The sequence below is a fragment of the Dipodomys ordii genome, unplaced genomic scaffold, assembly GCF_000151885.1.
Source record: "Dipodomys ordii isolate 6190 unplaced genomic scaffold, Dord_2.0 Scaffold94, whole genome shotgun sequence".
Lineage (NCBI taxonomy): Eukaryota > Metazoa > Chordata > Mammalia > Rodentia > Heteromyidae > Dipodomys > Dipodomys ordii.
Genome location: NW_012267310.1, coordinates 2,071,778 through 2,087,191, shown reverse-complemented (window position 1 = coordinate 2,087,191; position 15,414 = coordinate 2,071,778). Strand labels below are relative to the sequence as shown.

At 33.7% G+C, this 15,414-nt stretch overlaps 1 protein-coding gene across 4 annotated transcripts in view; it reads right to left on the bottom strand.

The window, feature by feature from the left end:
- Cnksr2 (connector enhancer of kinase suppressor of Ras 2) overlaps window positions 1-15,414 on the bottom strand; it is a 218,586-nt gene that overhangs the window by 79,220 nt on the left and 123,952 nt on the right. For all 4 annotated transcript variants that reach the window (XM_013026488.1, XM_013026490.1, XM_013026491.1 and 1 more), the window contains one exon: window positions 9,766-9,977. In XM_013026488.1, the coding sequence (XP_012881942.1) occupies window positions 9,766-9,977 (212 nt within the window). The remainder of the gene's footprint in view (window positions 1-9,765; window positions 9,978-15,414) is intronic.

The window sequence follows — 15,414 nt, the reverse complement described above, 5'->3', positions numbered from 1 at the left end:
TCTTTATATCAGCTTCCACCTCATTTCCACTTCTACTTCTCATATCTCAAACGCTTCCTCTGCCCTTTAGCAAATCTGCCACCCTCAAGGTCACTACAGCTTCCATGTTGTTTAATCCAGTACTATTTTGAACCCATTGCTTTTCTAATCTATCTGTGGCATTTAGCATTAAGGATTAATATTTTCTTCTAGAAACATTTCTGTACACAGGACACTATCCTCTGGTTTTCCTCTCTTCTCTTAAATTTGCATGTGTTTTTCAGAGCTAAGCAATGATGTAAGTTCCTTGGGGTTCTCTGTATTTCTGTACATTTCCTCTTGATATTTTTCATAGTATACTAATTATGGTCAAATAAGTATTTACGAAATTAGTTGCTAAAATCTTGTCTCCCTTATAGAATGTAAATTTCAAGATAAAAGAAACATCTCTGCTGTTTATTGTGTTCTCTCTGAACTTGGAACCCTGTCATAAACAAAAGAACTGCTCAATATTCACTAACCACTTGTCAAGAAAGTAAGCAGGGGATTTTATATGCTGGACCTTAGTTTTATACATTCACAGATTTCCCTCCCTCCCTCTCTTCCTCCCTCCTTTCCTCCCTTCCTTTTTTCCTCTTCCTTTTCCTTCCTTTACATTTAAAGCAATATCTGACCTTTTCTTTTCATTTTCTAATAAAATAAGCCTTATAGGACTGTTTGATAGTCAATTGAGAATCAGTAGTATTGTTTCTTGATTACCTTCCTAAAAATATTTATGTTACCCCTATGTCTGTTGAAATACCACTCAATTGTTGCCTTTTTCAGTTGCATCAATTTATTCTTCTCTAGTTTCCCCTCTTCTCCTCCCTCCTTTTCTTTCTCCACAAACATGCTAAAATTATTGTTTCAGAATAATATACAGTACCCGAGAAGCAACATTCTTAGAGTTCACAAAGGATTTTTAATGTCAAAGATTCTCTATATATCTGTCATACCATTTAATTCTCACAAAAAACTTTCTCTAGAGTCTGAGAAAATGTATATACATAAACTCATCTGTTCTAAATATTTTAGACAATACTTTGATGAAAATGAATGTAGTAAAGAATAGTTAAGCTATAACCTTGGTCATATACCCACCAAAATCCCACATACCAGACAGAAAAATTACTTTCAGATGGTTGACTGCATTTCTAGAAAAACATCCTGAGGCTATTTAAGGTAGAGAGGCACACATTTTTAAGAGGAGCAAAACTGAATTAAATGGAAAGTCATTAAATTTTAAAGGATAATGGTAACATAACTGGATCCAATAAAAAATAAAAACGGACACTTCTAAAATACATTGTCCTCTTGCTATACTCAGCATTAATACAGACTTGGACAAGAAAGGTGACAAGCATGCAAATATTAGGTGGCCAAAAGCGTATGGTTCCTAAGTCCCTTAACTTAAACAATTGACTTTTTCCCAACAATCTTGAAAAATCTGACTAACATGGAAGGCAATATTATTCCCACGAAAAGTGAGAGAGACTATGATTAAAATGTTCATATATAAGTTAGTTGTTTGGAACTTAAAAAGCCAAGAAATTTTTATTTGACATTTGAGTCTTTAACAAAGCCATAGATGTCTATTTCAGTAGTTCCCAAAATATATTCTACCAAACATTAATTCCATTAGAAAATTAATAAGTATTATGTGACAAAAAGATGTGATGTACAGATATATTTGGAAAGAATGTTATTCCAAATTTAACAAGACTTTTCTTTTTGTCAGTCATGGGGCTTAAACTCTGGGCTTGGGCGCTATCCCTCAGCTCTTCGGTCAAGGCGAGCACTCTACTGCTTGAGCCACAGTGCCACTTCTGGTTTTCTAGTGGTTTTTATTGGAGTCTTGGGTGGGGGGGGAAGGGGGGAGGCTGGGAAGGGATGTGAAGGGTAAACAAAGGAGGAGGCTGCAATGCTTGGTAAGAAATGTACGCATTATCCTGCCCATGTAATTGTAACACCTCTGTACAGTATGTTCACAAATAAAATAAAATTAAATTAAAAAAAAGAGTCTTACAGACATTCCTGCCCGGGCTGGCTTTGAACTGTGATACTCAGTTCTCAGCCTCCTGAGTAGTTAGGATTATAGGCGTGAGCCACTGGCGTCCAGCTTAACAAGACTTTTAAAGCTGCTAATGTGCATTTATTAATCTCCAAGAGCAGGACACAAATGCAGTGTCCCAAATCTTATTTAACCATATAACCTTTCTTTTACAGACCCTCTTTCAGAGCTAGTGATCTGAAAGAACACACTTAAGAAAACGTGGGAATACATTGAAAGCTAACAGTAACAGCTCTACTTAAAATTTACCTAGCTTTCCTTTATTGCACTTTATTTCCATAGGGAAAATGCCTTCTGATTTCAACAAGAAAAATGTATCACTTCCTGCTCCAGGGGATATCATGACTATGTTTTCTATTATAGGGAAAGATGGGTAGTCTCAGATGCTCACAACCTTATATTACTTTTGCCCAGGGAATATGCTGAGTAGATAAATATATACTTCCAAAGTGATTTCAAATTCTCTGAATTTAAAAAATGATAAGGCAATCTCTTTGTTATATAATGTCTCTGGTTTTGATATTCTGGTATCTGCTTGTGTAAACAATTTATCTGTCAGTTGATTCTTAAGTCAACAGCAGACTGTCAACATTTCAGGCTAGAACATCCCTTATTGTGGGTCTTGTCCTAGGAATTGGCAGGATACATAGCAGCATTCTTATCCTTTACCCACTGGATACCAGCAGCACCCTGCCAGAATTGTGAGGCCAAAAATACCTCCAGAAATTGCAAAATGTCCTTTAAAGGTCAAAACTGACCCTACATAAAAAGTACTAAATTAGTGTCTATTCTTGGTCTTCTCATTCTATCTATAAGAGGAACACTAGTTCATCTCATTTATATCTTTTGTTTGATTAATTCATTTGAAGATTAAAAAAATCTTTGTTAGCTGTATCAGATTTGTTATTTGATAATTTTTCCATTTTATTTATAAAGTCTCTATTTCTATTTTATTGGCAGTATGGGGAATGTAAGCTCAGGGCTTTGCACTTGGCAAGTAGGTGCTCAAACCTCTGAGCCATGTCCAGCCCCAAACTTTCTTTTAATTTCTTGGTCAGCACAGGGGCTTGAAATAAAGGCCCTGAATTGTCACTCAGCTTAGGCACTTTCTATGAGGCAAGAGCTGTGTTATGTAATTGATGTATGGTAGCTCATTTAATCCTTATGAAAATCCCATTTCCACAGAAAAAGAAACAATAGCATCAGGAAGCTGAATCTCAGTTATGCTAAGTGTCAAACAGCTATTAAAGACCAAGCCCTGACACCAAATGCAGGTCTACCTGACCTTAAAACTCATACTTTCCTATTTTTATCAGTAGAGTTATACACATTAAGATAGAAATGTCTTACACAGGTGATTACTCTAATTTTTTACATTGAAAACATTTCTATTTCTATTACATTTCTATTTCTTTGTCAAAGTACTACTAAACGGTTTTTCTATTATGTGGTGTTTTATAATCCTCATCTTGATGTTCAAAATAATTAACATCCAGTCTTTATGAAATGTATTAAATAAATTCAAAGGAATAAGAAATCTAAGTGAATAAGAATTCCTATAAGTATAATGCACAGCTCCTAATTTCTATGGATAGTTCATTTTTAGGAATGGAACATTTTCATTCATCTCCAAAATTGCTAATGTATGATAACAAAACTTTTATCTGATGAGGAAGATTATTTATAGTCAAACAACTGCAGGAAAAACAGTGGACATATACTCAGAAATAAAAGAAGTGTGGATGCATTATATATATATTTAATCCTTTAAAAATGTTTGAAATAATGCTATTAATTAAAATTTCACTCTAAAGATAAAGAAAAAGGCAATGCTGAAATGTTATTAGAGACCCTAGAATCTACAGATAACTATCCCTACTTCACATTGATAAAATTCAGGTTATTATGTCATTGCCCATAGGTCCTTCATCATGCTCCTCTAGGTCATTCAAGTTGGTTGCTTGTTATTCATGTGGATAAAAAGATGTTACTTGGTTTTCCCTTGCTCCAGGACTCAAGTTGAAAATGTTCCAGCATAATGCTACAGATATTAATTGTGCCCAATGCATAGTGCATGAAATGGCATGAAAACTGTTTTTTCTTTTTGTTCTGAGATTCGAACTCAAACTCAGTACCTTACACTTTTGCTCATTGGCTGGTGTTCTATCAAATGAGCCATGCTTCCAACTCTGAGGAACGTTTTTAACGTAATAACCTTGCATTCACTTATGGTTTTTGTGGTTGTTGAGGTACTGGATTTTCAATACATCAGAAAATGTCTGGATTCCTGCCTTAAATCAATACAGTCCTGTGCTATTATTGTAAAAATGTTTTCCTCTTCTTTTTTTTTTTGATTGGTCGTGGGGCTCAAACTCGGCCTGGGTACTGTCCCTCAGCTCTTCCACTCAAGGCTAACACTCTACCCTTGAGCCACAGCATCACTTCTGGTTTCCTGGTGGGTAATTGAAGAATAGAGTTTCATGGACTTTAGTGCCCTGGCTGGCTTTGAACTGGGATCCTCAGCTCTCAGCCTCCTGAGTAACTAGGATCACAGGCATGAACCACCTGTGTGCCCAGCTTTCCTCTTATTCTTTTAAAATATGACCATACATAGCCACAGAGGATTCAGTTGTGTCTTTTAGTAGCTCCTATGCATAAAAATGTGCTACAGTGGAAGGGTATGATACAAGGGCAAGGAGTCCATCAACAGTGAAAAGGTAAAGATGATGAAAAACATTATTATTCTGAGAAGTTGCCAAGCAACTGGTATCATTACACTGAATCTGTGCCTTTGAAACCTAAGAAGATGACACCAAATACTGATTTGATAGCATTTCCCCTCCTTCTAGTTTTCACATTAAACTTTCTATGTGATATTGATAATAATAAAGTAAATTCTTAATATACTTGGTAGTAAGGCAACTTACAATGCACTGTCATTAAATTCTCACAAAAACACTATAAAGGAGTTATCATACTCATTCAACAAATGAAAAAAAGACCTAAAGAAGCAACTTGTAAAAGTAGCATACTTATGATGGAGTAGTTAGATGACAAGGCAGTATTACTGAATATGGCTGGTGGTACAGTGAATCATACTAATCACTCATCTAGGTTGTTTCCCAAATGTTATGTGTGTCCAGAAATTATTCCTCTTCCTCTTCCTCCTCCTCCTCCTACTCCTCCTCCTCCTCCTCCCCATTTCCAAGTACTAGGGCTTGAACTAAAGGCCTGGGCACTGGCTCAGCTTTTTTCATTCAAGGTTGGTGTTCTTGAGCCCAAACTCCATTTCTAGCTTTCTATTGGTTAATTGGAAATAAGAATCTCTCCGACTTTTCTGACTGGACTGGTTTTAAACTGAGATCTTCAGATCTCAGCCTTCTAAGATTACAGGCTTGAGCCACTGGTGCCTGACCAGAGATTATTTTTGTTTAAGAAAATGAAACAAATTTTATGCTGTTCAATTTTTTTGGATATTTGGTTACTGGGCCTTTATTTTTTTAATTTAATTTAATTGCTAAGGTGATGAACAGAGGGGTTACAGTTACATAAGGTAATGAGTACATTTCTTATCAACATTGTGTTGTCTGATTTTTAAATGATATAACACATTGTTTCTCATCTTATCCTTCATTTTACACTCTTCCCCTGAAATCTATCAATGCTATGCTCATTTGTCATTCAAGTAAGTTCCTAGTAAATGTATTTTATATTGTCATGAGTCATCAACCAATGAGGTTTGGTGACAAATTTCTCTTAAATTAACATTTATCTTCTTCAACATAAATACAGAAAATTCTAGAATATAAAAAGAATGGACATACTGCTTATGTAATAATAAATGGACAATCTATACTGGTGGAATAAATTAAATTTTGGTATTAGCTCATGAGACAACATGGGCCAAGATAACAAAGATGACAGTTTCCTGAAGGTATAGCAGAGCAAAAAAGGTGAGAATACCTACAATATTACAAATTAACTGCCAATAGAATAGTATAGATGAGAAATTATGCCAAAACCCATTACTTTATGAAAGAAGACCATATGTTCGGAGGACAATACAAAGTAACTTTTTATACATAATTATTACCCAAGAGCTGTAAGGAAATAAGATATATAGCAAGAAATAAATACATTTTTTAGATCCAGAGAATGGGTGTAAATGGCTGTGGTTAACAAGTGAGTGGGGGAGATAGAAAGGGCGAGTTAAAAAAAAAACACACAAAAAATACCTTTGCCTTCTGTTAGCTCCCATTGGTTAATTTTGAATTAATCAGTAAGGACCCTTTTCTCTCCCAAAGTATAAGTACCACAATAAAAGTGATTAATTTAAAATTGCAAAGGAAAGTACACAGACTTCCCATTAAATCCATTCTTTCAATAGCAACATAGTCTTTACTACTTTAACTTTCATCGACTTTATCTCAAAATATTGCAGATGTACTAGATTAGCTATTTGTGACTGGGTTACCTTCTGGATCATGCCTGGAAAAGTAAGAGTCCAGATAGGGACCAATCAAAGAAAGAGAACTATAGGCCCATTTCTTTAATGAACATCAGTGCAAAACTTCTCAATAAAATTCTGGTCAACCAACCTCAACATCTAAACAAAACATTCATACAGTATGATTAAATGGGATTCATTCCAGGGATGCAAAGCTGGTTCAATATATGCAAGTCAATAAGCGTAATTCAACACATCAATAGGAGCAGGTCCAACACCCCTTTATGATGAAAGTTCTGGAGAAACTAGGAATCTATGGAATATTCCTCAATATAATAAATGCTGTATATGACAAACCTAAAGTTAGCATTATACTTAATGGTGAAAAGTTAAAACCATTTCCTCTAAAATCAGGAATGAGACAAGGATGTCTGTTCTCTCCACTCCTCTTCAATATTGTATTGGAATTCCTAGCCAGAGAAATAAGGCAAGAGACAAACATAAAAGGGATCTAAACAGGGAAAGAAGAAGTAAAAGTCTCCCTCTTTGCAGATGACATGCTTCTGTATTTAAAGAACTCCATAGATCTTCTCCCAAGTTACTTGTACTCATTTAAAACTTTGGCAAAGTAGCAGGGTATAAAATTAACCCATAAAAATCAGTAGTGTTTCTATATACCAACAATAGTCTCAAAAATATTTAGGAATTAGCTTATCCAAAGAAGTGAAGGACCTTTATAATGAAAACTTTAAAAACCTAATAAAGGAAATTAAAGCAGATTTAAGGAAGTAGAAAAACCTTCCATGCTCCTGGATAGGGAGGATTAACATCGTGAAAATGTCAATACTGCTCAAAGCTATCTACAAATTTAATGCAATATCCATTAATATTGCAACAACGTTCTTTAATGAAATAGAAGAAGCAATAAAAAATTCATGTGGAATAATAGAAGACCCCGAATAGCAAAAACAATCCTTAGCAGGAAAAACAGTTCTGGAGGAATATCAAAATCAAACTTCAAACCTTATTATAAAACCGTATTTATAAAATACACTGGCACATAAACAGGCTTGAGGACCAACGGAATAGAATTAAAGATCCAGACATGATCCCACACACATATGGCCACCTAATCTTGGATAAGGGAGCCAAAATTATCAGATGGAAGAAAGACAGCCTCTTCAACAAATGGTGCTGACAGAGTTGGCTACACACATGTAGAAAACCGAAGTTAGATCCTTATATATCACCCTGTGCCAGAATCAACTCCAAATGGATCAAAGACCTCGAGGAAAACCAGAGACCCTGAAAATATTACAGAAAGGGATAGGGGATATGTTAGGGCTTCTTGGCACAGGATGAAACTTTCTAAATAAAGATCCAGAAACACAACAAATCAAAGAAAGGCTGACAAATGGGATTGCATGAAACTGCAGTTTCTGCATGGCAAAGGACATAGCTAGCAAGATCAATAAGGAGAAGATCTTCACTCACTATACTATAGACAAGAGCCTTATATAAAAAATGTACCTAGAGCTCAAAAAATTAAACCCCACTACAACAAATCTTCAAAGAAAAATCCATCCCATTTAGTGGGCTAAAGAATTAAAAAGATACTTTTCTGGAGAGGAAATAAGAATAACCAATAGATACCTGAAGAAATGGTCAACATCTCTGGCCAGAAAAGAAATGCAAATCAAAACCACATTGAGATTCCACCTCACTCCAGTTAGAATGGCCATTATCAAGAAAACAATTAATAAGATGATGGAGGGGATGTGGCCAAAAGGGAAAGCTACTACACTGGTGAGAATATAAAGTGGGTCAACAACTCGAGAAAGCAATATGGAAGTTCTTCAAAAGACTAAACATACAACTACTCTATATCTAGCAATCCCACTCCTGGACATTTACTCAATGGAACACAAACAAAGCCACAAAAGCTACCAGCACAACTATGCTCATTGAAAAGTTATTTACCATAGCTAAGATATGCAACCAACCCAGATGCCCTCAGTAGATGAATGGATCAATAAAATGTAGTATATATACACAAGGGAAGTCTATGCTTCCATCAGAAAGAATGGCATCACCCCATTTGTAAGGAAATGGAAATACTTGGAAAAAAACTTATTAAGTGAAGTAAGCCAGACCCAAAGAAACATAGGCTCCATGTTTTCCCTCATTTGTAATGACTAGTATATGTCTAGGATAGTCCTAGCAGAGGATCACAATAGCCCAATGGCTATAGGACCATATAAAATGATGCTAATTGAAATGAACTCCAAGATATGGAAACAATAGGTTCTTTGTTGTTGTTGTTCTTAATGTATTTTTGTGAAGTTATTTCTTTTTTGTTTCATTTTTTTTCTTTTCCTTTGGTTTATCCCCTGTTGTCACTGTTTTTGTTTTTGGTACCTTGTGTCTTGTATATACTATATATACATATATATATATATTACATATACACACACACACACCATATATGTATGGTTTGGGAAGGAAAGGGGAATCACAAAATGGTGAGATAAAGGACAAAGGGTGAACCAGTGTAACAGTGATATTCATAAGACACTATGTTGGAAATGAACTTTACAGCTTGGGTGAGGGATTAGGTAGAAAGGAAAATGGGAGAAAAACGAGAGGGGGTAATAATGTTTGACAAGAAATGTACTCAATGTTTGACGAGAAATGTACTAATTGCCTTACTTATGTAACTGGCAGAAACACAGTATGTTCATTCTAGTTAAAATCTACCTTTATTTAAATGGCAGGTTAATTTTGTGCCTCTTAAAAGAATACAATAACTGAGATGAGATTGTCCCCAGAAAAGCCCATCTAAAGATTTTTAAAGATTAAGGATACAATTGCATTTTGAATAAGTTATGTTACCAGTAAATATTCATTAAAAATAATAAAACCCTTGACTTATTTTAAATTGGTAACATCTAGCATACAAAAAAATACATGCAATGCTAAGAAGATTTTCATACACTATTCTGAGCTAAGGTGCTACGCATTCTTGCTTATCTTTGTAAATTCGGGAATAATTTTAATGTCTTGTCTCATTTTGATGATATTTCATTTAGGAGTACATGATGACCACTGATTAATTATAAATACTAAAACACAATCAAGTGTTTTCACAATCCAAAAGCTTATGGAAAGGAAATTGAACTTCACATGACAGACATATATTTTAATACAAACATAAGAGATGATCTCTTACCATAAGTTGGGGTGCTTTCTCGTCTTCCTTGACTACTTGATCTTCCTTTCTCATATTCATAGCAATACAGGACAGTGTCTTCTTCAACAATGTTAAACCTCTTTCGATATTCCTGATCCAGAAATGAATTTGGTGATTCCGATCCCTTATGCACTGGCTTGCCCACCATATGTCCTCTGAGGTCTTCACAAGGAAGATTTCCTTTTTCATCCCTAAAGAAAAGTTAAAGTAAAAGAAGAAAATGTAGGAAAGTGTTAGGTAGGTTAAATGGCAGCAGGTTGTAAATAGAAGTATTCTTCCCACACATGCTCTTTCCAAACTTTTTATGAGAATTACAGGATAATTTAAAATTGTTTCTGTTTTTCCAAAAACAAGGGCTCAAAAAGTTAAACAACCTGCCTCAATGTCACATGGTTAAAAAACAGGAGTAGTGATGGGCTACAAGTCTTCTAATTCATGATCTATTCAAATTTTTACAACATCATATTAGAGAAAGTATTTTAGCACATGACTTACCTCTAGCATTTGAGGTACTAGATATAATACTAATAATTTTAGTTTAGCTACATGGCTTTCTTCTCCCAGTTTCCCCAATTGATCCTTGGTACAATTTGCATTGCTAGAAAACAAAATATATATACAATCTATCTCTTACATAAGGGGGCTAATTTGTTCTTCAGGAACAAATTAGCACTATATAAACTAATATTGTAATAATTTTGAGACATATATTATTAACTTAAAATAATCTTAACAAAGAGAATTAGTTTCATTATTCAAACTCCATTTCACCTAAGAGTAACAAGATACATTCATGGAACTCATTCTAAATGAATGTATCAGTATTTTAAAAACACCATTTTTTTTGTGGAGAAATCTTATAAAACATGGAATTTTACAATGGGGCTTAGGACAATAGCAAGTTGATTTTAGGATTCTAAGTAGAAAAGTCTCTAATAATTTATGGGATTCCCCATATTTAATTTAGGATTGGTAACATTAAACTTGTATACCTTATTAAATATTGTGTTAATTACCTATTTTTTATTTTTAAAATTTATTGTTACTATAGAGGTGATGTACAGAGGGATTTCCTTTTTTTCTTTTTTGTCTGCATGGGGCCTGAACTATGGGCCTGGGCGCTGTCCCTCAGCTCTTAAGCTCAAGACTAGCACACTATCACTTGAGCCACAGTGCCACTTCTGGCTTTTTCTGCTTATGTGGTGCTGAGGAATTGAACCCAGGGCCTCATGCATGCAAGGCAAGCACTCTACCACTGAGCCACCTTCCCAGCCCCTATGAAGTTTTTTGTAGCAAAGTTTGTCTTCTAGAACATGACTATGAATGTAAAATTAAAGGTTTCTTCTCCTTACACATTATTAGTTACCTTCCTACTTCTTAACTGTTTCTAGTTATCCTAAACAGTGCCATGAATCAGTGCTATCAAACTAGAAAAAAATTATATGTTAAGTGCAAAGAGTAAAATCTCAAATTAACAAAATAAACTGAATGATATTTTAATTAAGTCCCATTACAGCTTATGAGCTATAAAAGTAGTGTTGAAACCAAAATGAGTCTCATTCCAACAAAAATAAGTATTTATCTGTGAACAAATGCTTAGATGTACAAATGTATGCTATATTTCTAGTATTTTATGTGTAATGTAATAAATAATATTCTCAAGACTGATTGAATCAGCAAGTTGTCTTATCAATTTAACAAATCACAGCATGAGGCTGCCATTTATATTGTCATTTACTTGTTATTTTCTAAAATAAAAGTATGACATATAATCAGAATTTAACTGCACAGTCATTTCTGAGGCAATATGAAGAGAATAAATTCAAAATTCAGACAGAATTTTTATTTTCATTTAGCTGAAAGCCTTTCCTGAACAAATTGTCTGGTATTTTTTGTTACTGTTAGTCCTCTATCAAAAAGAAATTGACACTGCAATTAGCTTGGAAAAGGCACTAACGAATTCATGGCACTAGAGAGTAAGGTTATGCATATCTGTAAATGGGCAGACTTCTCTATGAGGGTCATGACATGAATGCTAATGCAGCTGAGATCAGAGTGTGATTCAGACCTATTAATTCACCATGTATTTATATGGACATGCCTGGTGGCAGAAAATTGCAAGGGCTAGCTAGTATTTTCTACTCCACAATGTGTAAAGCAGCAACAGGGCAGATTTATCAGACATATCCATATAGAATCCACTTGAACAATGGCAGATTTATCAGACATATCCATATAGAATCCACTTGAACAATGCTAATTTAAGAAAAATACAAAGCAAAGCTAAACCTAAGAATGTGTGTATATGCTATGTATATGAGTGTGTGTGTGTGTGTGTGTGTGTGTGTGTGTATATGTATATATATGTATATACTGGTGTAATGATTCCCTGAAGAACTCAATATACTGTAGAAACTTTACAGCTTTTAATTTCTAATACATGAATAACAAATCTACATCTTTGCTTTGGAAAGGACTTAAGGACACAAATGAAAAGAGCCTTGCTTTAGTGGATTTTCTTTGCTTCTCACGCACATAATGAAGTTGAGAAATTAGTAATTAAACTTCATAATTATTCAAAGATTGATAACCATTTCATTTGCAATTTAGAAAAGGAAACTGGGTTAAGTATAAAATGGATTATATCTAAAATGTATTTATGTATGATAAATAATTATAATACATACAATAGAATTCTATCCTAATTTCACATATTTCACATATACGAATGCTTTCTCTTTTAGTGAAAAAAAACACTTATACAGTTTTTTTGATAAATGTTTTCAAAGAATTCAATCATATGAAAAATTCTATTCAACTTGACAACTAGTACTACCTTTGTATTTTTAAGATGTGAAAACTTTATTATTTACAGTTTAAGCTAAAATATAATTTATATATGTTCACATTCCAAAATATTGCTGTCTTGTACAACAAACTTTATAATGTGGGGGAAAATGTTCAGAGGAATTAACTTTAGTCAACCACATTTATCCTTAAAATGAAAGAAAAGAAAAAATTTGCCAAGCCTGTATCTATATAGATGAAGACAACCATAAAAAGCTTTATAACTTCAACCAAAATGAAAAGGTAGATAATTTTTGTAGGTTTGTGCTTCAAAAGGGCTCTGATGTCTGCTGTAACAAGGGTATATTATTGCACAACTAATAATTTGACTAAAATGTGTTTAGAATATTCTATTTAAATATGTGCTGATCAACTAAAAGTCAATTAAAGTGAGGTAGTAAACATGATTTATGAATTTTATTGGTTTCTATGGAGCTTTCAAATAATACTGACAAAAAGGAATATCACATTGACATCTTCGCTTCTCAAAATCTCTACTATTTTAAAATAGTATGTTTAAACATTTCATTGACTTAAATATGTTGCTTTAATAATACCCTTTAAAATATATAGTTTTAGATCAGTGGCAAAGCACTTGCTTAGCAATTGCCACACTCTAGGTTAAACCCTCCAGTATCAAAAAAATAAAGAAAAGACAAAAATTAGTTAATAATATCTTAAACCACACTGAGAGAATAATCTTCTATCCCTTTACAGTGTATTTTAAGTACTTTTTGGGCAGAATACACATTTTATATAACATTTTCATCTCTATCTAAGAGAAAAGTAATGAATGTTTAAAATACTAGAAATTTGATAAAAATAATACATCTAAGTAGAAAGCAAGAAATTCGATAAAAATGATACATATAAGTAGAAAGTAAGACCTCTCAAAGAATTATTTGCACTGAAAAACATTTTTAGTTACAATGAAATCAAACCATAGAAGAATCACTTCCTATTTGGAGCATATAGAATTAGATTGCTTCTCACGAATGAATATTCAAAACACTGATAGTCTCTTTTTAGGTTTGGTGGTACTGGGTTTTGAATTCAAAGTTTTGTACTTGCTAGGCAGTGGGATCTGCTACTTCAACCATACTCCAAGACGCACACTTCTTCACTTTTAGAATCTTTGTAGATAAGGTCTCATGTTTTTACATGGGGCTGGTCTTAGATCTCTAATCCTCCTGCCTATGCTTCCTCCTCCTACATAGCTGGGAATCATAGGTGTGAACAACATGACTGGCTGACACTGTTTTAAGCTATTTACAGCAACTTGTTTTTACTAAGATATTAGATGAATTTATATATCTGATTGTAAACTGAATATAAAGTTACAAATTATGCATTAGAAAGATTTGTGAAATGCCAGCTTGGTAATTTACATTTTCTAATAATCCATGTTTCCAGATATATTTCTCAAAATGGTGAGCTAAGATGTATATAAAAATGATTTATTAATATATATTTATTAGTAAACAATGCAGTATTTACAGATATGTATATTTACATGTAGCATTTAGATACAATGTCTGTATCATCCTATATAATAGAATAAATATTTCTGAAATAGTCTACTTACTGAAATACAAAATAACAAAAATTGCCTGGTGCTGGTGGCTCATGCCTGTAATCCTAGCTACTGAGGAGGCTGAGATCTGAGGACCTCAGTTAAAAGCCAGCCAGGGCAGGAAAGTCCATGAGACTCTTATTTCCAATTAACCACTAAAAAGCCAGAAGTGGAGTTGTGGCTCAAACGGTAGAGTACTAGCCTTGTGTACAAAAGCTCATGGACAGTGCTCAGGCAGAGTTCAAGCCCCAGGTGTGACACCAAAATAAAAAAAAAAAGACTAATAAAAATTAAATACAAGGAATTAAATTTTTTGTATAATAAAGAAATTTAATATTAAGTATAGATTGGAAATAAGAGGGGTTAAATAACTGTTTTCTTATTTCCAATTAACCACTAAAAAGCCAGAAGTGGAATTGTGGCTCAAGCGGTAGAGTACTAGCCTTGTGTACAAAAGCTCATGGACAGTGCTCTGGCAGAGTTCAAGCCCCAGGTATGACACAAAAATATAAAAAAAAGACTAATAAAAACTAAATACAAGGAATTAAATTTTTTGTATACTAAAGAAATTTGATATTAAGTATAGCTTGGAAATAAGAGGGGTTAAATAACTGTTTTTGAATGCATGTAGAACTAATTTAAAAACCAAATAAAGTTCTTTGATTGGTATTAATTACATATCATTATAGGTGGTCCCTTTCTATAAATTTTGTATTCACAGGGATGTACTTCACAATATTTTTGGACAGAATATATGATAGTAAAAAGATATGTATTCTTTCATTCTTGTCATGAATTTCTAGTAAGAGTCTGGAAATTAAAAGGAGGTATATCCACAAGAAATCTAGAAAATAAAATTTAAAGGTAATTTATTCTCTTGTAAATTTTATTTTCTGAAAAAATATTAATGAACTAATGAAGTAAAAGCTGTAGATATGGATGGATGTTTTGTGTGCGTGTGTGAGAGCTCTCCCTGCTCTTTCTTTTCCTCCTCCTCATCTACAATCAAAGTATAAAATATCTAACATCTAACTTTTTTTTAAGTGGTTGTGGGGCTTGGGAACTGTCCCTGAGCGTTTTCAATCAAAGTTAGTGCTCAGCCACTTTGAACCACAGCACCACTTTCAGTTTTCTGGTGGGTAACTGGAGATAAGAGTCTTATGGACTTTCCTGCCCAGGCTGGCTTTGAACTGAGATACACAGATCTC